Source organism: Gopherus evgoodei, chromosome 2 (assembly GCF_007399415.2).
Source record: "Gopherus evgoodei ecotype Sinaloan lineage chromosome 2, rGopEvg1_v1.p, whole genome shotgun sequence".
Lineage (NCBI taxonomy): Eukaryota > Metazoa > Chordata > Testudines > Testudinidae > Gopherus > Gopherus evgoodei.
Genome location: NC_044323.1, coordinates 219,759,525 through 219,786,997, shown reverse-complemented (window position 1 = coordinate 219,786,997; position 27,473 = coordinate 219,759,525). Strand labels below are relative to the sequence as shown.

General features: G+C 41.7%; 1 protein-coding gene across 1 annotated transcript in view; it reads left to right on the top strand.

Annotated features, from left to right (window-relative positions):
- The first annotated feature begins 2,658 nt into the window (after nucleotides 1-2,658).
- Nucleotides 2,659-27,473, top strand: part of KLHL14 (kelch like family member 14) — a 91,179-nt gene continuing 66,364 nt past the window's right edge. The window contains 4 exon segments of the mRNA XM_030549450.1: nucleotides 2,659-2,668; nucleotides 6,728-6,847; nucleotides 6,850-7,696; nucleotides 23,041-23,162. Coding sequence (XP_030405310.1) covers nucleotides 2,659-2,668; nucleotides 6,728-6,847; nucleotides 6,850-7,696; nucleotides 23,041-23,162 — 1,099 coding nt within the window.

The following is a 27,473-nucleotide window of genomic DNA, read 5'->3' as shown; positions in this document are numbered from 1 at the left end:
TTAACTAAGCTTTGTAGCATATAATCAGGGCCGGCTCCAGGCCACAGCGCACCAAGCACCGTGCTTGGGGCTGCATGCTGCGGGGGGCGCTCTGCCGGTTGCCGGGAGGGCGGCAGGCGGCTCCGGTGGACCTCCCGCAGGCGTCCCTGCGGAGGGTCCGCTGATCCCGCGGTTCCGGTGGAGCATCCGCAGGCACACCTGCGGAAGGTCCACCAGAGCCACGGGACCAGCGGACCTTCCTCAGGGAAGCCAGCGGGAGGTCCACCGGAGTCACGGGACCGGCGAGCGGCAGAGCGCCCCCCGTGGTGTGCCGCCATGCTTGGGGCAGCGAAATTGCTAGAGCCGGCCCTGTATATAATACTATATTATCATATGTATCTTTTGAATAGCAGCAATGCAATTGTAACTTTGTAACTCTGGTTATTTTACCATTTACTTACTATTTCATTGATTTTAATAAAAAAGTCTTTACAACTATATCTGTCTCAGTGTGAGCTTCCTGTCATACCCCTGAGAATCCTTTGTAAATTCTGTAGAGCCTGATTTGAGACAAGAACTTTTATCTGCTGATCAAACAGATTGGCAAGCCTAAAACCCATATTATTAATATTAATAAGTAATTACTATTAGTAGTATTAATTAATTAAATAAAATAAACATTAAATTGAGACATTAAATTAATATTAACACACATTAAATCAGGCCACAAACTCAAACAATGAAGTAAGCTAAAATTCAGTTACCACCAGCAGGTTTTACAACAAAAAGATAGGTGTTTCAGATTGATACTCACCTTTGTTCTTTATTAAGATCCTGTGCAAAGAGCGCCTGCTGATTTTTGATCTGTATGATGGTGTCTATTGCGGCATGAGTCTACTACAGCAACAAAATATGTAAAAATTTAAAAAAAATGAGCACAAATTGAATATAGAGCTATGATTCAGTTTACACACATGCATGTTACAGGGAATTTTAAAAACCATAATCCTTTTTAAATGATTTTGTATTGAAAATATTTACCCTGGTCAGTTACTGAGTTTATTGTTAATTGGGAGTTTAAAGACAGGGCACTATTTTGTCATGTTAATGATCATGAAGATCTATCTCCTCCTTCCTATAAAGTTGGTGGGAAGTGGTGGTGGTGGTGATGCGGGGTTCAGCTGCATCTGCAGCACAATGTTCCCTTTCACAAGACTGTCAAAGAACCCTCCATGGGTTCAGGAACCCACATGTGAGGAATGTGGTGAGAATGAAGGAACAGAGGTTGGTGGACAACATGTATTAACCTCACTTCAGCAGCCAGCAGCAATTCTGCTGAAAAGGTAATAGCCTGAGGCAGAGCCCTCCATTCTGTGCAACTCTCATGTGGGGTCGGGGCACTGCCCAGTTGTTGGCAAGAAGGCTCAGGAGCTATTGTGGAAGCTCAGAGCCTGCAAGTAGATGAGCTTGATCTTCAGTAAATTCACTGAAATCTGTGATGTTCTCAGGAGATCTGGATAGCCACTCCCCTGCTCATTCCAGTGGGTAAGGAGAACACCCTTTCCTCCCTTTTTGGAACAAGTGAGCAGTTTGGCTCGTTTTCCATGGGAGGAGGCAGTTTTGCCGAAAGAGATAAACAATAACTTTATATTTCATAGACATGAGGGGTAAAACTTTAAAAACTCCTGCACCATTTAGGAGCCTATATCCTCTGGACTTCTGAAAATGTTACCCAATTTGGTTTAACTCAGTTTTTTCTCTTGCAAAGACTCTGATTGCTGAAGGTATGATGATGGCAGACCAGGTGCCAGTTGATGTCATGGCTTCACTGAACACTGACAAATGCATATCTAGAAATCAGTCTGGCTTTTCTGTGGGCTAGTATAGTTAAAATAGATATTCATGTTCTAAGAATATGTTCAATGTTTAGATTTTATGGGATGCTAGTAGGATGCTTCATGTATTAATTCTACTTACAATAGCTGCATTGCATGGTATAACAGCAAAGAGTCCTGTGGCACCTTATAGACTAACAGACGTATTGGAGCATTCACCCATGAAAGCTCATGCTCCAATACGTCTGTTAGTCTATAAGGTGCCACAGGACTCTTTGCTGCTTTTACAGATCCAGATTAACATGGCTACCCCTCTGATACTCGCATGGTATAGTTGTTTTGAGTGTTTGCATTGTAAACTTCTTTAATTGTGTAACTCACCAAACAGGAAAAGAACCATTAATTAAGGGAAAGTGCTTGTCCTGCATACAAGATGGTCCACTGAAGGCAAATGAGGCATTGTATAGCATCAAAAGACAGAGACCTTGTTGACTGCATTTCTCACTCTCTCCAGGAAGAAGAGGCCTGCGCCTGAACTCATCCCATCAGTTTGGATTCTAAGGTGAAGGGAATAAAAATTCTTGACAAGGAGAAACTGGGGCAAAGAGTCCTAAACATAAGCAAGAAATCTCCATGCTTTGTATCCTAAAGGATATACAGAGCTGTTTATTACAGATGCTTATATTACCTTTTTAAATCTAAGATGTAACTCATTTGTATGTATATGTTTCCAGTTTTAACCTTGCAAAAAAACTCTCATTTTTTCCCCTACTTAATCAATCTTTAGTTAGTTTATTACAGGAATGGCTACAGGCATTGTCTTTGGTTTGAAATCTGAGTATAAATGGCCTCAGGTAAGTGACCGGTCCTTTGGGACTGGAAGTAACCTGAATATTGTTGTGATTTTTGGTGTAAAGTGACCATCTATCACACAGTCCATCTTGCCCGGGTAGCAAGATAGACAGGAATGCCCAAGGGGACTGTGATTCCATAGTGTTATAGTGGGGTTTAAGACTCTGATAGTGGTTTTAATGAGTTCACATTTGTTACTGGGTTGGTGAAATCTAATTACGGAACAATCACCAGTTTGTGCGCCACTTCAGACAGCATGAAGAGAAGGTTACACGTTTATAATGCGTAAGTGGCCAAAGCTCATTTATGGAAATAAGATTAAGCTTCATTTTGATATTGGTTTGGGTAGCAAAGTGAAAAACAGAACAACAAACCATGGTGTTTTCCACTGAGCAAAGCATTTCAATGTGTTAGTGCTAGAAATCTGCAAGATGTTGCCTGGGTCAGTCAAAACCTTCAAAGACATCTTTTTGCAATGTATAGCGTGTAAGAGTATGTGACACATCATTTAATGAAGAACTGTACAAAAAACTTCTGGGATTATTTACAGCCATTACAGCAGTAATATAGCAAAGTTTAACAGCATAAAGATGATATAAAAATTGCTCTTCCCATCTACCACAATTTAGTGACTCTTCACATCCAGGGAAGGCAGCACTACAGAGTAGGAAGGAGATTCTTGCTCTAAAAGGAGGGGGCTTTTTTATAAGGAAAAAAAAAGAAAAGATATGGCAAAGTAGAGTTTTCTTTTGGGTTGCCAGAAAAGCAAGTTAAAGTGAGAACTGTCCTGGGAGTTACAATCCAGCTTCTTTCAGTTCCAGCATTTCAAGATCTTGGTATCTTTTTGCAAGTTAAGGAGAAAGACAATGAGGGTTGCCTTTTAAGAAAACACCCTTAGTGTTTATTTTAATGATAAGAATCCTGTTATTAGCTGGAAAGAGTTGTGCTTATGGATTTCACACCAGCTAAAACTTTCTGTAAGTGCTCTTCAGCCTCCTTTCATGTACATTTCATTCAAGGACATACCTTCCTGCACACACACACCCCTTGAATGGAGACTTGACAACAGAAGAACAGAGCTATAAATGTGAGGGTGCAGTATATCATGAGATAAAGTGTGAAGAACATGTCCTCTACCAAATGCCCCTTGGTGTAAGAAAAAGCCAAAATGCCTAAAGAGAATTCCCTCCAATTGTTAATTCTACAAAGGAGTCAAAAACCATGAGCTGTGCACGTTCCTAAGGCATCAGATCTGGCAGAAAGTTGAAAGGTTATGTTTGTGAAATAGCAGCTGCTTGATTCAGGTTTCTGCATTGCAAAGTCTCCAAACCGAAAGACAAATCTGACAATATGCTAATCTTCCAATAAAAAAAATGTGACTTCTGAACCCTTATCTGTTGAAGAGCTGACAGTGAAGTTCAGAGACGGTTGTCTAACCACACAAAACGATAGAGAAAATATGCCTTCAAACAAGATCATAAATCTGAATAGTGCAGGGGAAACAAATGTAAAAGGAACGATTTACCACTAATACCATTTACTAGCCTCACTTTCCTCCTCTCCTGTCTACCTCACCCCCAGCCCCATCACACATGCAAGGACGGAGGATGTAACCTGTCAAACTAATAACATAAATGCAACGTTGAGGGAGAAAAAAAGTGACAATATATTGTGTATTAAGATCAGACGTTATTTCCTTCCCATCCAGGGGGAAGGCAGAATACAAATATAGTGCAACCTGAATTGAACGGTATATAAACAGACACACACACACAAAAAGTTTGCATATTGCACAAGGCGCTTGAAGATCATAAATCTATGCATGAGAAAGATGTAGTGGAAATTTTGGGGGGGATTAGTTTATTTTTGTCATCTCTGTGAGACAGCTACTCATTCATCCAGATCACAGCTAAGAAAAAAGCTGGTCACAGAAATTAGCAGTTTCAGCTCAGCAGCAAAGTCGCCAGCCTGTGAAGGCAGAGAGAAATTGACTAATTAGCAATGCGCACTAAAACTTGACGGTTCTTTATAGAGAGAGAGGGAGAGAGGGAGGGAGGCAGAGAGGACGGGGGGGGGTAGCTTTTTCCCCTTCTTTCTTCCAAAGATGTTTGAAATCGCAGTCATTTACGCTCGACAATTTTTACAATAGCCTTGAGCCATAATTTTGCGAGTCTCTCCAGCATCCATCCCCCTGTATGGTCTCTCTCCACTGGCCATGCACGACCGTTTCTCTCCCCAACCGTGGATTTCCTATTACTCTCGTTACGACTCACTGAGCCCCAGGCCCAAGGATAATGATGTGTTGTTTCTTGGTAGCATAATTGTCACACGTACATTTTTTCTTCTTCTTCTCTTGCAGAAAGCTCTGCTCTCTCTCTCTTTCTCTCTCTCTCTCTCCTTCTTCCCCTCTCCTACATTTTCTTGCTGTTGCTAATTCATGGTGATCAAATGATGTACGACAAATAAATTGTAAAGTGACTGCTCCGAGTTGGGAACCAGAAGGTTGGGGTTTTTTGGAAGGAGCGATCAAACCTTTAAAAAGGAAGGACAATTGATGTTTTTTGGGGGGGAGCTTAAGTGAACCTTTACTTTGGCCGCTGGTGGAGCAGGTAAGTTTTCTGGCCTTGTGTCTAGCCGTCTGTGTGTATTTTCTTGTGTCTTCTGTTGTTTGTTTGTTGGGGAGGAGCGGGGTGTATTTGTGTGTGTGCTGGCGGGGAGGGGGGGAGTTGTGTAACAAACGCCTTTGGAGAATAAACTCCAATTGCAAGAAATGGGCAAACGAGAAAGAAAGAAGGGGAGGGAGGAGGAGGAGAGTGTGTGTGGTGGTGGGGGGCGGGGGAGAATTGACCGGGTCCACTTAAAGGGAGAGGCTCGTGGAGATTTCTTAAACCCCTGCTGGAAGGCAAAGTGGGGCGGGGGGCGGGGGGGGTTCAGCCGGAGCGGGGCAGGGAAAGTGGCTCGGGAGCCCCCCCCCCGCCAGTAAATAAGGAAAATATAAGGAAAGCAAGTGCTCGTGAGGAGTGAGCGGCCGCGCGGCAATGGCAGGAGCCGGGCCCGGGAGGGTCCCGCCGAGGAGGGGGAAGAGCAGTGGCGGGCTCAGCTCTCTCGGAGGCGGGATGTGGCCAGCCCGCGAAGGTGCCGTACAGGGTCCCACGCGGCGCCCTGAGCTCCGGCCCCAGGCGGCGCCTCCTGGCGCAGCGGGGGGGGGGGGGTCTCCGGGAGTGGCGGGAGGCAGATGCCAGCGGCGCCCCCGGGCTCCCCCCGACTCGAACTTCCCACAGTTCGCGGAGTTAAAAAGCGGCGGCGCCTCCTGCCCAGAGGCGAAGAAACCAGAGGGCAGGACAAGCCCAGCGGCCTCCCCCGCCCCCAAGCCCGGGCGCTTCCTCCTCCGCCTGCCCAGCGCCAGGCTGCCAACTCCTGCCAAGCCGCGCAAGTGGCGCGGCGGGAGCGCGGGGCAGCGCGAGGCTCTTCCCCCCCCCCCCCCAGCCGGGGGCCACACAAACGCGCGCTGGCTGCAGCGGAGCCCGGCGCTGCAGAGCCGCGAGCAGCAGAAGGGAGGGAGAGCAACAGGCTGGGCTGGGGGCCGCCGAGGCTGTATCCCCGCGCTGGGCTGACGGGGGAGGGGGTTGTGGTTTTTCTCAGGGCATCGCTCGTTTCTCGGGCATCGCAGAGTTTTCACATTTGAAAACAGCCCCCAACTCCTCGCTCCTCCCCTGGAAATAAGCACGATTTGCAAATGGGGGGGGGCTTTTCCAAGCCGCGCGCCTCCCTGCCCCTCTGCTTCCTTCTGCTCCCTCGTTACACAAGTCCTGTGCATGGAGGACAAAGCCCCCGCGCCAGGCACCAGCCCCAGGCTTGTGCAGCGTCCAGCCCCCAGGTGCACCCGGCGCCACCTTGCTGCTGCTGTGCATGGCTTTAGGGCCGTTGCTCTGGGGAGGGGCGGCTGAGTGGAGAGTCTGTCGCTGCAAACATGCACATCTAGCAATGATGAGTGCTCCAGGCCTGCTGTAAAGCTCTGTGTTTATTGTTGTCCCCTTCCCTCCCCTGCCCCCTTTGCCCAGGTTGGAGGAGGTTTAAAGGCAGGTGCGTTGAGGCTGCTCGCCATGTCCAGATCCGGGACAGGACCTCCACCTTCGATCCCAGCCACAGCGACAACCTGCTGCATGGCCTCAACCTGCTGTGGAGAAGCAGCTCTTCTGCGACGTGACCCTGACGGCCCAGGGCCAGCAGTTCCACTGCCACAAGGCCGTGCTGGCCTCCTGCTCCCAGTACTTCCGATCCCTCTTCTCCAGCAGTGGCGGTGGCGGCCATCCCCAACCCCTGGCGCTGGGGCCGGGAGCTCAGGACGGGCTGGGCCTGGGGGGACCCCCCAAAGAGCAGCAGCAGGAGGAGCCAGGCACCCCTTCTTCCTCCCCAGAGGACAAGCTGCTGGCCAGCCCCAGAGCCATCAACAACCTGGTGTTGCAAGGCTGCTCGTCCATCGGGCTGCGCCTGGTGCTGGAGTACCTGTACACGGCCAACGTGACCCTGTCCCTGGACACGGTTGAGGAGGTGCTGTCGGTCAGCAAGATCCTGCACATCCCGCAGGTCACCAAGCTGTGCGTGCAGTTCCTCAACGACCAGATCTCGGTGCAGAACTACAAGCAGGTGTGCAAGATCGCCGCCCTGCACGGCCTGGAGGAAACCAAGAAGCTGGCCAACAAATACCTGGTGGAGGACGTGCTACTGCTTAACTTCGAGGAGATGCGCGCCCTGCTCGACTCGCTGCCTCCCCCTGTGGAATCGGAGCTGGCGCTCTTCCAAATGTCCGTGCTCTGGCTGGAGCACGACCGGGAGACCCGCATGCAATACGCCCCGGACCTCATGAAGCGCCTCCGCTTCGCCCTCATTCCGGCCCCGGAGCTGGTGGAGCGGGTCCAGTCGGTGGATTTCATGCGCACCGACCCGGTCTGCCAGAAGCTGCTGCTGGACGCCATGAACTACCACCTGATGCCCTTCAGGCAGCACTGCAGGCAGAGCCTGGCCAGCAGGTAAGTGGGGAGCTGAATGGAGGACAGTGGCTGGCAAGTGGGAGGGGGTGGGGGTGATTCAGCCACAAACTTAGTGATTTTCAATAAATGCCTGGAGGGGTAAAAGTTGAGTTCAGCCTGAAAAGATCCAACAAAGGACGAGAGCTGGGGCGAGGAGCATGCAGAGGGGAGGAGGGAGCCCCCTCTCGCACACCCACACACTGAGCTGCAGGTGGGGGGCAGACACAGCCACAGGTATCAGATATAAAACCCACAATCGCATCAGAGAAATACCAAGTGTATTACACCCCAAGGAGCAAAAACGTGGGGTAGTGTTGTGGATCCATTAGTTATGATCTGTGCGGGTCAGTTTTGATATGGAGTGATTTGTGCTTGTGCAGCTAAACGTTTCTGGAAGGTTTTGCTGTAGCCCTAGCTAGCTGTACCTCTTTGTAATATTTTAACCTACCTTCGTCTCCGGGAATGGACTTTGGATAATGAAGTGTCATATCTCTTCAGTGTCATCTTGTTCAGTACAAATCAGACAAAGATGGAAATGAAGGATTGCAGTGCTCCCCTTTCCCCCAGCATTGCCAAACAAACTTTTCTTGTTCCCTCCCCTTTTCTCGGTGATCAGAGAAGTTGCTGATGCCGAAGTTGATGCTGATCTGTCTAAATATTTGAGAGAAAAACGCTTCTGTCTTTTCAAATCTCTCCATAAATTTATGAAGCTAGGACACGTTTTAACGGGAAACTGACTAGAGTAAAGAGAGGGAGGGGTAATTTCCCATTGCACACCAGAGTCATGCTGGGTGGCTGCAAATACAGCAAAGTGGAAAAGATACTACGCTGTTTTCCAGACACTACAGCACCGTATAGTTTCGTATATGTGTAGCTATCATTTACAAAACTGTTTTTTAGAGGTGTGTATTGCAAACAGGATTACAATTTAGTAGCTGCCTCTTAAATATAATGTGGGAAAGAAGACTGTATGGGAAACAGGCATGGTTTACTAGCGTCAGTTTTAAATCCTATTATGAGCTCCCTGGGCTGTTTGCATTAGGGAGTTACTATCTTGTGAGCTTCCCATCTTTCTGTTGTGGTAATCATCATAACTCCATAAGATATCACACTTAATCCACAGCATTAAAGTGTACGTGTTAGATTTGACCGTGCATGACTTGAGAAGTTCTTGTAATTATTACTATATAGGCCATTTCCCCCCAATTTTCCTCTCTTTAAAAAAGGGGATACATCTTCAATACAATGCATTTTAACTATAATACATATACTTAAATCCCATTAATTGATTTTTGTAAGAAGAATTGCAGTCATACTTGTTCTGATATTATTGATGTTCAGATAAATACATATTATGCATCAAACTTGTGACTTCATAATGTTTTATATCTATGACATCTCAGTTATTTTCGTGTTAATGAGGTAATGAATCGTGATGTAGAAGATTGACAATGTGAGGTTAGTGTCAGGAGGTGAAAGCATACCATATAGTTTAATGAGTAGTTAGTAAATGGAAACTAAATTAAAAGGATATTTGAAGGGTTTAATTTTTCTTTCTCTTACAATAGGCATGTACTTCATTTTGTTCAAAAAATGAAATGATATAAAGCAAATGTGGAGATACAGTATTACAAAAATCAATGCATGCTTAGAAAGATTTGCTCTCTGCATTTTAACTATTAATATTAAGTGGGCTATTATTAATACCTGGTATTAATAGAAAAGAGTGGAATAATGTTAAGATTTTAAATGACATGATATTTTACTGTTAATGCAGAATATTTTTTTGAAAATCTATTTTTAAGATGATTTAGCTTTAGAAATATATAAGTGCCTTCCTTTATTATCTCTGTCTGTTTTAGGTTTTGTTTGCACCCATCACCAAAGTATCTAAATGATTCCTATTGCTAGATACTGGAATAAACAATAAATACAAACATTTGCACGAGCAAAAGTATTTCTGGTAAATATAATTAGATTTAAACAGATTTCAGAAACAGTTGACAAAATGCAAAACCCACTACCTGTTTCAGTCTAGATTCTGCACACCACTCTGGGGCATGCTGGGGCTCATGTCCTGGTGGATTGCTGAGATACCAGGCTGTTTGGTTCAGTGAAGATACCTTCCAGCTTCACTGGTCCATATCTTTGAAGGATATGTAGTGGTGTTCTGACCACTGAATGCTTACAAGTGTCATGGATGCTGTAAGAATCTGATATTCCTGCTGCCTGGAAGCAGTCCTTTCCTCAAGCAGAAAAGTACATAAAGGATGTACTTAATAGACTTAAATTGGATCCTAAATGGCAGTTGTTTAATTGGCTAAGAGAGACTAAGAAAATCATATTTTATTTCCAATAGATCTGGGTATTGTTGAAAATATTCCAGACACCTTTTATTAACTTTAAAGGTGAATAACACACTGTCACCTTCTCAACTTTAACGTATGTGTAGAAACACTGTTCTAACGAGCTTCTGTTTTGTTTGAGCATCACAAGTGGGTAGGTCAAAAAACATTTTAAATCTAGTTGTACAAACGTACATGCAACCTTCCATGAAGTTTAAAAATATTAAAGTACCAAAAACAAACTAGGATACAGAATGCATTTTGTGTATTTTCATATTTGGGTCTGGATTTCAGAGCACAAAATTGATAATACTCATTCAAGATCCCATTGTTGTGTCTTGATGATCTTAAGGTCACCTCATTGTTCCATCAATTGTACTAATCTGCACATGCCTTTAAAAATCCAGATCCCTCTCTCTTAGCTATACTGGCTCTTGAAGTTCTGACAAGAATGAAAACTTATCTATTTACTTACTGACTAAATATGACTCAGAATACTACAAAGCACTAGTCTATTGAGTAAGAAGTACTGTTTTACCTAGTGAAATGAAAGAAATAAAGGCAAACTTATACACCTATCCAGACAAGCTTTTGCTGTCTGTTGTGTATATATTTGCTAAAACTATGATCTCCGATAGGCTTAACATTCAGTAAAACGTTATTTTTAAGAAAAAAGATATGGCAACATTTTCTGGAATTATGAATTTGAAAAATAATATCTAAAAATTACTGAACAGTAAAATAAATGGACGAGAAGTTCACTATTGGTTTCCTGGGAGCAATAATAACCTTAATGGATTAGAACTTCAAAAAAATAATAAAAGGTTATTCAAAAAGGTTTCATGGGTCTTTAAGAGATGTTACTCCCTGTGTACACTAAAGTTTTTAATCACTGAGAAGTAAACAGCACAGTGACATAGACATCTGCTTGATAAGCATAGAAGAAATTGGGAAAATCACACACAAACTAAAAATTCACCTGGTAACTTGCTTCCTTACTTAAAACAACACCTTTGTCTCTAATGTACTACTTGAAAATTATAGCACACAACTACTTTGGGATTTGACCTGCTCACATTTCTTAAATTCTTACCAAGTAGGAAGAGTAAATATCAGAAAGCTTAACATATGGTTGTTTTGCTTTCAAAAGTAACTACATAAAAATGGTACCATCTTACTTAGTAAGATGTCCCTTGAATGTGTTCTGAGACATATCTATTTACTTTACAGCCTAAAATAAGTTTTCACTCTTTTCAGCACTGCAAAGCCAGTATAGCTATGGGAGAGGGAACTGGATTTTATTCTGGCTCATGCAGAAGGAACAGAATTATTTACTGAGTTCCAAATGCAAAATCTGTATTGTTGCTGATGCGTGAGCTAGAAAGAGTCCAGTTTGACTTTCATGTTGGATTTTCAGGAGTCTCAGTTAGTAAAAGAAAACAGATTTCCACCTATAAACCAAGCAAATTCTTTCTGGGAAGCCACAGAGACAATAAAGATGGAACCCCATAATGACTTTTTTTTTGCAAAGTTACCTTTCAGACTACAACTAAACTGTAATTTTAAAGAAAGTTTAAGAGTAATTTTCCCATTAAACACAGTGGTATGCTAGCGGCTTGATCCTTCACGGTGCGAATAATTGGGCTCTGATTCAGCAGACCACTTAAGCACATACTTAACTTTATTCTGATTTCTCTTTTACTAATTTTGCGCTGGTCACTTCTTTGATTTCTTTGCTCCTGATATAGACCCTGGTTCAGCTAGGTACTTAACTATATGCCCAATGGGATCACTCACATGCTTAAAGTTAGTCACATGGGAGACATTTTGGATTCACTGAAGTCAATGGTAATTTCACCATTGGCTTTTCTTACTGAGTCAGGGCCTTACTCTGGCATAAGTGAGAACAGAATCAAGCCAACTCTTTTTTCTGGAACTATGTGTATATGTGTGTTTGTACCATAGGATAAAGAGGATAGTACATAGGTTGCTGTAATAGCCTCTATACAAATATCCAGAGGTCTGGTAATACAAGGCCCAATTTTCTGCCATTGAAATCAGTGGAAAGACTCACATGGATTTTAGTGGAATTGGATCATGGCTTTCCATTGACTTCAGTAGGCTTACATGCCTTACGTGCCTGAATTAATATCTGTAAATTGTACCTGCAACAGGACTCTCTCAACTGTGGTGCTGAATAGAGACTGACATTGGAGGCTGCAGGGAAATGAACCAAAGAACTCTAGTCAGTTTAATCCTAATTAGTTTCAATTGCCTTATGTGCATCCATTTGTGCATCCAAAGTGTAATATATCCAAGACAGAGAGGGAGGATTAAAGATCTGACCATTGTGGAAGGGGATACTGAGACTCCAGCGGGACTGCTACTTAAACAGTGAGTCAGGACAATTCTTCAGCGGGATCATTATTAGACAGATGAGATGATGAAATGCTTCACAACTACAGTGGGGTTAAGTGCTATCCAGTTTCTAGGCCCAACTGTACTGTGAGCAAGGAGAAACACATCATCTCCTACAGCATTCCAAGGTCTGTTTTGATGGTCTCCAGTGTGGGGACCATCAACGAAGTATAGGCTATTTATTTTAAAAAAGCCCTTTTCTGAATCTCTGATCAAGTCCTCTGCTAAAGAGAGTTTTTAACCAGATCCTCTGATCCCATTATTTTTAGCAGAAAAATAAAATATCTCCCTGGGAAGGTGCTAATGAGAGTGGAAATCTCTTCACAGGGTTACTCCTCAGTCATTCAGTCTGGAAGGGGCTGGATGTGCCTTTATCCTCTACCACATGAAACCTGCTTTGAGGATTCTTAGGTGGTCCACCTGAGTCATTCAGTGAGGCTTTCTCCCCACAGTGACCCACTCCTTGAGAACACTGCTGTAATTGCAGTTGCCCCAGAAATTCACCTAAAGGAGGGCCCAATCAGTGAGGAGGCTTCGTGGAACAAGCAGAGGCAGGCTGTATTATCTTTTACATGTTAGTACTGTGGAGCCAGAGGGAGGAGGATGTGCATGTTCCCCAACCATATTGGTGTTCTGAGTGGGATTGCTCACCCCCAATCCATTCTTCTGCTGCCCTTTCCCCCAACATGCATCCCAATCCCCTGGAGGGCAGAGGTAAGGATGGCTGAATGAGGATAGCCTCATGCACATTTCCTTCTGTACATGGATCTTGAAGGCAGAGAAGTTCCTCAATGGAGGGAAGGAGAATGCTGAAATTCTGAATCTGTAATTACTGGTTATTGTAAAATGAAAGGTCTGCCTCAGTAGAATCATTCAATTCTGTATTCAAAAGAGTGATAACCAACCTGGATATTTCTGAGGAAAAGCTGAAGATAGAAAATAAAATCAAAAGCTAATGTTTGTCCCCAAGAAAGAGATCTGAGTTCTGTTAAACACACATAGAGGGAAAATCCCAGTAAAAATAAGATCACTATTTGATAGTTCAGATAATTATTAGAAAATGCAGTGAAGTCCCCCTCTATCCCAAAAAGTGAATGCAGCTTCATCCCTGACAAAGGCCATGATTATTACTGCACAACAAGATGTCTTTTCAAAAGAAGAAACATATGGGAAGTTAGTGGGGCCCCTTAGGAGAAATTTTGGGCTGGAGTCCACCGTAGAGGTGGTTGGGAATTTTTCAGCAAAATGGTTTTTTCTTTGGAAAATGCTAATTTGTTGAAACCAAAACTTTTGGCAGGAATGGTTTAGTTTCAATTAATTTCTCTACTCAGAAATCCACTCCGCTCCACTTGAAATCAAAATAAAATGTTTTGATAGTCTCTAAACAAAGATTTCAAAATGATCAAAATGAAATGTTTCAATTGACCTGAACTGATTTTTTTGTATTATTATTTATGGTTCACTAAAATTTTTTGAGTTTGACTTTCTGTCAATATTCAGGGTGGGAACAATTTTGAAATCTGTCTGGTAAACCATTTCCCATCTAGCTCTACTCATCACTGGCTTTGCCATCCAGCTCTTGCTTAGTGTAACAAAATAAAATATATAGAAGTTTAAAAGGACAGGAAGTTAAAATCTATCATCCCAAATACTTTTTGGCATCATTTTTCATAGCTGAGATAATCACTGGCTCCTGAAACTTCCCTTAAGGACCATGGCACCCAGTATTGTTGCTAGCAGATATCTCTTGCTGTGGCCTTGGAAGGCAGACAGCCAACTTTGAAGAACTATTATCACCTGCCAAGTTTGAAAGAAGCAGACTGTTCAGGGAGAAGCTGTGAAAAGTAGAAGCTGATGCAGCAGACAAAAAAATATAAATAAATAAAAATGTCTTTCCTTCAGAAACCCAAGAGGAAAAGAAGATAACCAACCTTAAAGGAACAGACAGCCCTTTTAGAGCTCCTGTGGGACTCAGGCAGAAATTTTAGAAAGAATTCAGGATACAAAAGAAACATGTTTAGGAACAGAGGCAATGGAGGAGACAAATCAAGCCAAGATCACTTCTACTGAGATAGCAGCATTTCTCATTTCCTAAGTTCAGTTTCCTAATGAAAAGGAAGCACAGATAGCAGGAAAGAATGAATTGAGGTAGAGTATGCCATACAGCCACATACTGTTAGGGACCAGGCTGTAGTTAGTCAGTCTTACCTAATGATCAGGGCAGGAGGTTGGCCTAGTGGGGCAGAGGTGACCAGGCCCAGTGGCAAGAGCCCAAATCAGGAGCCGAGATACCAAGTCCAGGTAGTGAACCATTATCAAGAGCCAGGAATCAAACTTCAAGCATCAGAACCAGATTATTAGCTGGAGCAGGGGCAGGAGCAGAAATCTGGAACTCTGAGCCAAGGGGAGAAAAACAAGGGGTGAATCTAGGAACACAAGTTCAAGAGGCAGGAGCAGGGAAGAAGCTGAGAGTAGGGAGCAGGACCAGAAACATAGCTGCAGGCATGGAACACTATTAAGCAGCCAGGAACTCTCCCCTGCTGCAGGGTTTAAGGATGTGTCTGAAGGCAATGCTCTGGGTTTGGGTTCAGCTGCGGGGACCCTGACACATACTTCCAACATTGTAATCAAGCAAAAGCCCATATCATCAAAAAACTTAATAACATTCATAGATCTTTCAAAGGTCTACATGCCAAAAAAACTGGCATGGAAGGTTTCTATTTCTCACTTACCAAGCTAAACATTGTGAGTATAAGTTCATTCAATTGAGATCTCATTGAGTGCCTCAGGATTCATTGAGTTATTAGTAGACATGGTTGCAAAGCTCAGGTCTCAGTGAATTTACAATACCGTGCTTGGATGACTTTCTAGTGTGGATATAATCATAGGAGTATAGGAGCAAGTATAGGAAGCAACTAACTCTGCAGCACAGAAATACAGAAACATGGATTCATAATGAATTTCCACAAAAAAAAAGCTTGTTTCAACATAGTGACACAAGATGAGAGATGCCTTTGACAGAGGAAGATTCAAGAAGATACGTTTGGCTGGTTATTCACAATGGAACACGGGCTAAGAAAGCACATATTAGTGTCTAACTCAAGCTACAAGAAACAGTGGTTTCATGTATTGATATAAACAAGCTTGGCAGGATTCCATATGCGATAGCTGCAGAGATTCTTTATGAAGAACTGGTACCAATCTCTAGTCAACATGAATAATACTAGCAATGTAAGGAGACAGTGATGAAAAGGATATTATTGGATGTTCCTCCAAGAGAAACAGTAATAATGGAGGACAACCTTCAAGAATAGCAGCCCATACTTAGTCCATATAACAACACAGGGGATCTAACCACCAAATAAGAAGATATTCAATCTGAGTGTCCTGGAACTAAGAACAGAGAAGCCTGCTATCTTAACTTTTCAGAATAAACTCAGAAACCATCACATGTTAGTAACAACATGAAACCAAGTAAAAAAGTCTGAAAGGTACTCTGGGTCACCTCAGGAATCATTAATCTTAATAGCGTGAGTGGAAATTCCCTTGATAATCATATAGGCAATGTACATAAAAGGAAAAAAACATAAAAAAAAAAGCATAATGGTTAGCAGGCACTTCATCAACAGTCACCATAGTGCTTTAATCGGGATATCTTCAATCATATTTCTCATTGATACAGTCAACCTCAAGCTAGACATCTGCTTCCAAGGTAAATTACAAGACAGAGATTCAAAAAATGTTCTAGGAATGAGTGTCTTATTTATTTATGAAGTACTTATCCAGTGCTCTGTGTGCTGGACAAAAATTAAAACATTTCATTAAATCAAGAGGATCACAAACAGACATCAGTCCCCACAACAGGTCACTCCCCCAACTTGTTAACTTCCCCCAACCTCTACGTAACGTCATACATCATTTCCTGTCCCAGATCCCCAACCCCTCAAATAGTCTGCATGTTAATCCCCAATCATCCCTTCCTCTCCTTAGAAAATGAAGGGGAAAAAAGTTATTTCCTGGAGTCACCAAATGAAGGCTTAGACAGATGTAGCTATTAATTCTACTACAATATATGCAATGTCTCTGGGTACTCTGCTAAGCAGACCTATACAGAGAATAAAAACAGAAAGAGTATATGCCATCTGCGTGGCATCAAACTGAATGAGAAGACTCTCATTCAGTTCCTCACAGGTGCCTCCTCCTAAGGAAAGGAATATGCTGGGGAAAAAAGTTGCTCTAACCAAACCATTTCTAGGATATTGTTATGTAGGGAACTCCAGGATTTGGCTAAAATTCATATATTGGCATTGAGACAAAAACTGTGACCCTAAGAAAAAATTATTCCCCACATCCCAGACTTCCTACAGAAGGGTGTGTCCTTAGGGCACACTTTGAGTACTCTAAAAGTTTAGACCCTTGTTCTGCCAGTTGAAGAAGAGCTCTGTGTAGCTACAACGCTTGTCTATCTTACCAACAGAAGTTGGTCCAATAAAAGATATTACCTCGCCCACCGTGTCTCTCAGTTATCTTAGGGTCAGATAAAAGATCCCAGACACATATACTTCCCCAACTAGTGTCTGAATCTAATAAAGCCTATCCAGAAATTTGTATCCAAACCAAAACTTAAATTTGGTGTTCCAAACTGTCAGTATGCCCACATTTGAACCTCTGTATCGTGGTATCTTCTGTCAAATGAATGTTTCTAGTCATGGTTACCTGTGAAATGAGAGGGTCTTAGAAGCCTTAGAAGACCTTATATTGCACTCCCCCAGCATTAAGATAGTTCTTAAAACATCCCTGCCACTTATGTCCAACGTCAATTTACCAGCCACAAGAGACAATCCTCCCAAATTTCAGCCCTAAACCAGAGCATGAAAAAGGAAAGCTGTGATGTAAACGTGCTGTGAAAAGAGTTCTCAAAGTGCCCATAAAGAGTAAAAAGAGATTGATTAAGCCCCAGAACTTATTTTGTCTTTCCATCTAAACTGCAGAAGACAAAAAGCATCAAAGTAAACAATCTTCAGATGGCTCATATCTTGCATTAAAAAAGGCTGTATAGAACTTGGCAAGGTGGTTCTTTAGGGATTTATTGCAAATTCTGCAAGACCAATACCCTCAACCTGGGCCAAGAGGATGGCCACAGCAGCAGCAGAGATTTGCAGTGCAGCAATCTGATTCTCTGTTCGGACCTTTGTTGGGCATTATGAACTGGCCACTGTCCATTCAGATGCATCTTTTTGGGAAAAAAGTTTTCCAAGAACTGTCATGGACACTGTGGGCCAATCCCTGGGCAACTTCATTTAAACTAATGGACTAACACCACGGCTGAATGAGGCTGTATATTTAAATGTATTTTTAACTTTTAGGTCAAATCTAAGCCTTAAAATAATTGTTTATACTGGTAACTAACCCAGTTCATTCTGCCAGTATCATTTTCTTAGGACTCTTACTACTTATTATTTTGAATAGTGCTAGGTTGGCCTATATAGGTCCCATTCAGCAAAGTACTTAATTTACTTCAATGGGATTTAAACATGTTCATAAAGATCATGGCTTACTGAACTGGGGGTCACATTTTTATCTACTAATTTCTGTTCTTTGATTAACATAACCACCAATCTGGATCCCCCCTAAATGCAGTTTTCTTCATTACTTTTAATGGCATACACAACATGTGTAAAGAGTGTTAGACTGATATTTCTGTATTTTATTCCAATCTATTCTTTAAACATTAATTAATATGATGTTTTCTTATTCAGTTTGAAATCTTTCAGACCTGGAATAGGTGGGATTTTCCTTTCTTTCCCAACAGAGAGAATTCTGAACTGCTATCAGTAGTTACAGAGATGAGGAAAGCCCAACAGGGGGTGGTTAATCAGAAAAAATAAATCAGCAAGGAAGATATTTTCCCTGGTATTGTTTTACTTTAACATGGAGATGGCAGGACTGAATAGTTGCTTTAGATGGGGACTGAGTGTCAGGACTTCTGAGTTCTGTGCCTGTCTCTACCACTGACTCACTGCATAACCATGAGCAAGTCACTTAGACTACATTTATTTTACACACGACTGGCAGGGCAGTATGTAGGATATGTGTAACTTCATGCCATTCTGAAAAGCAGGAAGAGTCCACAGTGCAGTGGATAGCTGCACTTGTTGGTGAAATACTCAGGCATCAGGGAAAGGCTTCAGTAGCTCCCTGCCGCCAAAATCTTTCACTGCAGCAAGGAAAGGGTCTGGCAGGGGGAGGCACTGGGGAAACCCCCCTGCCAAAGCGTTTCACTGCTGCCAGAGTCTTTACCTGCATCAGGGAAAGGCTCAATAGCAGGGAGCTGCCTGAGTCTTTCTCCCTGTCTTCCTCCTGCCACAGCATTTCCCTATTGGTGAAGTCTGTTCCTGCAGAGCGGAAAGGTTCCAACAGCAAGGAGGCAGCAGGACACTACACTGCTATTTTTAGCAGTGGAGATGGGGATGTATGGCTTAGTAGAGCCATGCAGAATATGTACTCATGCACATACCCGCACCCATCAGGCGTGTCTTCATTGTACTTGCCTAAGCTGTGCGTCACTGGCTCTACTGCAGTTATACCTATGCTAGGGTGTCTATACTTGTGTACTGAACACGCCACCAAAAGAAGAATGCCATATAGACATGCGTTTGGGCTAAAATTTTCAATCTGTGAATGTAAAGTTAGCGTAGACTTCTAAATAAGTGGTCAGGTTTTCAGAGATTCTGAGCACTTGCAGCTTCCTTTGAAGTCAGTAGGAGTTGTGGGAATTCAGCATCTTTGAAAATCAGGCTACTCATATAGGTGTTTAAATATATAGGCTTTTGTTCCTGGCTTGAGACATCCAAGTTTTAAAATTTTGGCCTTAAAATACCTTTGTTTCACTTTACACACCATGAAATAGGTAAAATAAATTCCACATGGCCTGGGGTTCTCTGAGGCTTAATTAAGGTTTCTTAAGTGTTTTGAGATTTTCATATCGAAGCAGCTATCATGGAAAATAATAATAATAATTAACAGAACTATGTGTCTGCATCGGGGACAATAGACCCCTTGGATCTTGAGTATCAAAAACCGTTTACAGGAAAGGATACTTAGAGTAGCATATATCAGCTTTTAATACTACACAAGTATGCCTGCTATAGTCAACAACATTTCAACCTTCCCAGGTTGGGATCTACTAGTATTAACTGAGTATCGGAATATAAATAGCCATATTAGCGTGAATGTGAATCATGATCCTATTACTATGTCATGTGACATACAATGCTATGAAATATAGAATATAAAAAGAAAGCGTTTCTGTTGTAATCTGAAGTGTTTCAGATGATCATTGCATATTACCAAAATAACAAATAAGTAGCAATATAATAGGGAAAATATCTCTCTTAGGGTTATGCTAGCAAATCACATGAGCTTTAAACTATGCTTTTATCATACTGTTTTTATTTAATTTACTATGAACTGCCTATGAACTGTGAGATTTTTCACATATATCATGTTTTAATATGTGCGTATAGGTTAACATTCTGCTGTAATACTATTGCTGGATATAATATCAAACATGGATATAGTATGATCTAGTAAATAAAAATACATATTTCAAAACCTAGAATAGATGCATTTACTCCAAAAATCAGAAAAGCACCTTTGAATCTAGTCTACCAACCCAATAAAACATGCTTTTTAAAGAAATATAGACACTTGTATTTACCCAATACATTGGAATGTTTCTGAACATAAATCAATTAATAGTGCATATTTTAGATAAAAAACATATAGTAATTATCTGGAAGATCCAGATGCTTTTCCTCAAAGTGATCCTGGCTATTGAATTCATATGAACTTTTATAAAACTATTCTTATTTACCTCATTGATTAAAACATTTAAAAAAATAAATATTTCTTTTATAGATGTGTCACTCCCTCTTTAGGATACTGTAAATATACAAATTGGGTTTTGTTTAAATAAAATTGAGGGTGGATTGCATGCTGCCAAAGTCTTGAAATTCAAAGTTAAGTCTGACATTCCATTTTGCACCTTAGCCATTAAGCCTTATTTGTTCATTGGTTTTTCACTATGCTGTGAGGAGAAAGGGGTTTATTAGATGAAAGCTGAAAACTGAAATATGTTCCTTTATCAGCTAGATCTTACAAGAGCATTCAAATTTTTATAATACAGGTAGAATTGATTGTGATATAACTATAACATGTAACACAAGAGGGTTGGAATAAACAATTTATTCTCTATCTTTAGGGATGATTATGCATAACTAACATGTCTCCAGTTTTCTGTGCCTCTAGTTACATGTGCAGTCACAAAAAAGAGTTTTGCATTCACTTATGTTGCATATTTTCTATCTAACATACTTTCATTAAAAGTCTTTATTTGGAAGAACTCAACATCTCAGGGAATTGGTAACATATATGGAAGCTTTGACAGCTAAGTCATAGTTTGAATCTGGATCCTTCTGGCAATGACTGTGAGCCAATTTCTGATCTCACTTACATATGGAGTCTAGTAGACTGGTAACAACCATCATTTGACAATAAATAGAAGTTTTGGTGCGTAGGCCAAAGACTGAATTGTCCATGAATGACTCCCTCCAAATCAGGGTTCAAGCACATTGGTACTACAGTGGAGAATCTTGCTCTGTCATTATCCATGCTTATAAATTCTGTGGGTTTCCATTTCCTGTGTTGTCAATTTGACAACTTACAAAAGCCTTAAATTAATTTCAGAATAAATAAAGCTATCTGTTATAGCATCCGCTATCTGTTATAGCATCCACTATCTGTCTTTCTGATATGTTGTGGTATTTCCCAGAACTATAATCATACTCTGTGTAGCAACATCTCACAGTACCATCCAAAAGGATTGATTCCTAAGCTTAATGTGGATGGAATCTCCTATTGTACATTCCCCCTCTGATTAAAATCAGGTGGGATAGCACATATCTAAAGGCAACCAATATTGAAAGAAAATCAAAACTTGCTAGAGTTTATTTTGCACAGTTTTTTAATGGGATACAGTATGAACATAAATGTAAATTAGTCTGTCAGACAATCACAGTCTTGCCAAATAATAATATAAACTGTATTTTAAAAAAACAATGTATGGACATCAGTGATAAGGTTCCCTCTACTGGAGTGTATTACTAACAATGAAGTTTCTATGCACAGAGTTCCCCCTGTTGATGTGAGTACACAATTTAGTAATAATGGAGCTTGATTAATGGAGTTCTCTGGCTTTCCTTGCAAGAAATGTTCATTAAAAATATCTAAATTAGTGCCAATAACACCATTCTGCTCAACAAAGCAGTGGTGTATAGCAAGAGTGTATTATGGCAAACATGCTGTCCCTTATGGACAATAAATAGTATGGATATATTGTAAAATGCTGTATCACCATCATATATAGAATGAATTGTTTTATCAGGGTTCTCTATTTATCATTTTCAGTCTTAGGGTGACTGATAGAAATTCAGTTTATGTTAAGTGACTATTAAAGCATCAGAACTCATCTGGGGGTCTAGGACTGACTTCCTCTCTTCATGTACAATTGTGCTAAATCCATTAATGTTGCAAAGAAATGTACGTTCATCAGGTATAGTGGTGGAGGCCAGGGTGCATATAACCGCTTTTGCTGCATATGAGACATTGCAGTCCTATTCTTAAGAACTGCCAAGCAGATTGGGAATCACGGTCACGGTTAATAGCAGCGAATTGCCAGCTCTTGATGGGTGGGTAGTCACTCCTTTCAGTGGTTGCCCCCTGGGGGAGAAGGTAGAAAAACAGAGAGAGGGAATTAGAGTGACTTTGCACAGTCGAGCAGGTTCATGCCGCTGGATCAGTAGCAAGCATTGGCAGGGCTCCACTCTGGGGAGGCTCACAACAACATCACAGTCTCATTTTTACCAATTGGTGTTGCTATAGCCAGTGGTGCACAGGGGGAGACCAAAGAAAATGGGGGGGGGGGGGTGCAGGGGAATGGAAAAGCAGGAGTCTGGGCTAAATTTAACAAACAAAAAAGTACTTGTAAGTTAGCGTTTAATCCATAACTGTTTGCCTGGTGCTACTAATTGTACTAAACTGTAGTACTGGAAGTTCAGTGTATGATTAAAGAGTTGGCTCACAAACTCTCTGCATAACCTTAATTTTTTCAAGGTTCTTTGAGTGTAGAATGGCTTATAATAACGATTTTGACTAATACGATTTTTGACATGCAACTTTAATGCTTAACCTTAGTACAACTCCAGAGCATTTCATGTGTATTCAGCTGTAAAGAGTGATGATTTAAAGGGATAATATAAGAAAAAGGTCGTTCTAGAATGAACCTCTAACAAATTGCATAAAGGAAGCTTATTATTCCATGAGTAGAGAGATATGCAGCTTTTCTGATCATTTTTCTGCTTGGTTCAAAAAATTGTTGAGACATGATTGGGGAAAGAAACACAAAAAATGAAATAGAAAACTGCAAGCAGTGAACATTCTTTTGATGGTTATGATTTTGTAGCCACTAAAAATACTCTACAATAATGTAATTATTCATCTTTTCTCTTGTTTTGGGTGAAGAATTCGCTCCAATAAGAAAATGCTGTTACTGGTCGGAGGATTGCCTCCCGGACCTGACCGGCTACCCAGCAATTTGGTTCAGTATTATGATGATGAAAAGAAGACATGGAAAATACTGACAAGTAAGTGGTTTATTTTTTGTAGAGTTGTCTTGATGAATCTAAAACCATGTTAATTAAATTAGACATTTTATTGATTTGTTTCCCTTCAGAGATTTGTTTATGTATCACAAGAGGTTTCACAATGGAGCAATAAATTGAGATTGCAGAAGATGCTAATTTCGTAATGGAATAGGCCTAAATTAAAACTGACTTAAAATCATTCTAGTAAGTTTTAAAAGTAAACTTGCAAAGCTTTCATACCGCAACACATATAAGCTAGTATTTTTTAAAAATAATGTGAAGTTGAAGGCAATTTCTCAGATTCAGCTCTCTGGCTAACCAATGCCTTTTAGAACACACTATCTGTTGTGTTTTGCACTTTTGTTTCCCTCTTCAGCCTTTATGTCTTGTCCATAGTCATTAAAGGTAGTTTCGCCCATTGTCCTCTACATCCGTTGCTCACAGCATATTAGTGGTATGTATCAGTTATAGTAAATAATGTTTATAGGCTTTATGTATAGAATTTTTCACCCCATTCCTTTCTTAAAGGGTGATTGTGTTTTAGAGCAAGTGTTTTGCCTCAAGCATTGAGATTTGGAACTTATTGTTATATTGGTTACAATTCCCACTCTAATTTGGTCATGGAATCAAATCTGTTTCTTGAAAGCAGCAGGCTGTGTGTGTATTTGCCCCCTTGTGGTTAGACTGGCTGCAGTGGTCAATAAAACTAAATTTTAACCAAGGCAGTATAGATAAAATAATAAATGAACAACTTTGAGCCATAAATCAAAGACATACTTCCTTTTAAACTGGACAGCTAGTAAAACCTGGATTTCCTAATGGATTTCCAGTTTTCACAATGAAACATCTTTTACAAAATTCTATACTTTTATACAAAATCTTTTAATAAGGTGAAGTCAAAAGAGTATTTTGTTCATAAGACAAAGCAAAAGTAAAGATAGATGAGATGCAGTGCTTGAAATAATGCTTCTTCAAGCTGGTTTACACAGTGAAACTAAACTGGCATAATCTACGAACTACAACAAGAAGACTCCCTAGGTACCAATACTCTGAATTAGTAGTAGATGATGTTGTGTAAGAAAAGCAATATTAAAGAGAAGATATGAACTATAGTCTAGAAAAGTCTGCATTTATCACTCCGTTCTGGTAGACATGTCAATAACGACATTTCAGTCATCAAAACTATGATGATATTGCCTTTTATCATGACAGTTTATTTTTAAGAAAAATCCGTAGAATAATAATAGTCAGTACAAACAATGGTTTTTATAAGATAGAAGTAATCTATTTTTCTGATGTTGTTTTGTAAAATACAGTACTTCACAGTGAGGCACAAGTGAACTAAAGCTCTCTGTAGAGTAGGAGATTCCTGACTGAAGTTCTTGGCCTACAACTGAATGACTGATATTATTTCATTGCATACTCACTGTCTAGGACAGAGGTGGGCAAATTATGGCCCGCGGGACCGTCCTGCCTGGCCCTTGAGCTCCCAGATGGGGAGGCTAGCCCCCAGCCCCTCCCCCCGGCCCTCTCACCATCACAGAGCCATGCCGCCATATGGGCAGCGCTCTGGGTGGTGGAGCTGCATGTTCGTAGCAACCAGACATGCTGCTCTGCATGCTCTGCTCAGTGTGGTAAGTGGTCCAGGGCCAGAGGGTTGTATAAGGGGCGGGGGGGCCCGGGGGCAGTCAGGGGACAGGGATCAGGGGGCGGTTGAATGGGGTGGAGGTTCTGGGGGGAGCAGTCAGGGGACAGGGAATGGGGGGGGGGTTGGACAGGCGGTGAGGTTCCAGGGGGCCTGTCGGGGGCGGGGGTGTGGATGGGGTCAGGGCAGTCAGGGGACTGGAAGCAGGGGGGTTGGAAAGGGAGTGGGGTCCCAGGAGGTGGTTAGGGGTAGGGGGTCCCAGGAGGCGGCAGTTAGAGGACAAGGAGCCGGGGGGTTGGATGGGTTGGAGGTTCTGAGGGTGTCAGTCTGGGAGCGGGAAGTGGGATGAGGGTGATAGCGGGCGGGGGCCAGGCTGTTTGGGGAGGCACAGACTTCCCTACCTGGCCCTCCATCAAGTTTTGCAACCCCAATGTGGCCCTTGGGCCAAAAAGTTTACCCGCCCCGATCTAGGACCTAGTCAGTGTCCTGAGTCTACTTATATTTGCAAATACACTTTTATAGGAATGAAATTTGACAGCTGATTATTTAAATGGATACTATCCATTAGTTTGGGGAAAAATTGAACCATGCTAATATTATATGTATGTTCCGGTAAAGAAAATTGTTCAGATTCTAAATTAATTGGCTCTAGTTCACACACAATGTAATTAAAATGACTGAATTTGAGTTATGCAAAGGATGAATTTGGACTAGTGTCCATTTTTTTAAAAAGTATCATTCTGAACTTCAAGAAGTTTTTAAAGACTATTTTTATGCAGCTTACCAAAATAAAGCATATTCTTTCTGTTGCCCTCTAGCAAGCAGTTATCTGAGGCCTTGTCTGCACAGGGCTGCAGTGCGCACTAATGTGATGCACAATAACTGGTCCGTGTAGACCCTGCTGGTGTGAATTCAGAGTTCCCTAGTGCATGCTAGCATAGTACTTTTTGAAATCTAGCTTGAGTGAGAGTGACCAGACTGTAAAACAAACTGGAGTTACACAGAGTGATTTGGTTAGCAGCACAGAGTGATCGGATTAGCAGAGTGATTGGATTACCATTGATGAGTTGTAACTCAGTTTTTGCATCCCCTCTGCATTGCTAGCTCAAGCATCAGCCCCCCCCCACCCGTCAGCAAGTGATCTACCTTGAGCTTTAAAGCACCACTTAACTTGAGGTAGAGATTTGTGTGTGTGGACACGAGTCAAGTTAGGGGTAACACTCAACTTATAATTCAAACTAACTGTGCAGTGAAGACACATCTTATGTCGTATTGGGAACACACAAAAAAATCAATATTTGCACAGTGTAAAAGGTCAAATGTAACAGGGACATCTTCTTAGAACATATTACAGATACCCCCTAAATAATGAAAGATAACAATTTAAAAACCTTATGAAAGGTTGAAATAGCCATTAAGCTGTTTAAAATTCTATAACCCACCACCACCACCACCACCACCACCACCACCACTACCTAGTTCACCACAGAGAAATGCAGGAACCAAGGGAAACAAGGAAAGGTGAGTAGAATTTTCTTCTGAATCTTTCCATAAAACATAAACTAACACTACAGAACAGTGGTACATAAACTTGAAGAGCAGGAGAGAAATATCATAAATTAATAGATTTGGAGAGAACCAGAAAGTAATCACAGCACAACACCCTGACATTGCATTGCAGTCGTGGCATTGTATCAGCATGTGTAGTGGTGTTTAGTTATCACAGACAGTGTCAATCTATATTTGTTGCAGAACATAAAACAAATATTGCAGTACACTGTGCCATCTTTATTTTCTGTTGTAATATCTCTTTTATTCGTACCCCACAATTTTGGTTCTTAGAAAAGGAATATTTCTCTGGTTCTCCCCCACCCCGTCCTAGTGCATAGAGTCTGAAAAAACAGTTTTCCTATTTTTACCCCAATTCCTGACTGCTAGGGAGGGAGGAAAGGGTCCTCGTCTGTATCTGTCTTACCAGCAGAACTGATTCAGACAATGCTGCCCATCCCAGAGCTACAGGGCATGCCCAAGTCATGACGACACCATCAGCTGAAGTTAAAAATTTACTGCTCATTCTGCAGTGAACCATAGGGTGGAGCATGAGCTGCATCATGCTGACAGAGTGCTGTGATGATAAGCCCCATGGAGATTCAGGATTTCTCCCTCTTTATTTCTTCAGTGTCTGAGATACAATGGATGTTCTTCCTTAACAGAAAACCTTCATCAGCTGTTTTCCTAACATCCCTCATCCACTCCCCAGAGGCCAAATTCCATGCTCATTTATACCAGTGTAAATCTTAACAAGTGCCACTGACTTCTTAAGAGTCACTTAGGATTTACACTGGTATAAATATGCACAGAATTTGGACCCTGATTTGTCCATATTACCTATTCTCCCCTCTTCTCCCTTCACTCCTACAAGTGATGTGTCATCAGAGCATGGGGCAGGTGAGGGTGGGAAGAGAAGATAGCAAATAAAATCCTGCAACTGGGAGACTGTATCAAATGGCTCAGGAAGGAGCCCCAGATATTCTTGAACTGGGCCTGTTAACCTGTTAGGGAGTGGTGATTACCCTCACCTCTCAGAGACGGAGTGGCTTTTGCACCAGTCCATTTGCTCAGTGCTCCATGAGGTGCCTTATGTGAGGTAGAAGCAGAGCAAGAAT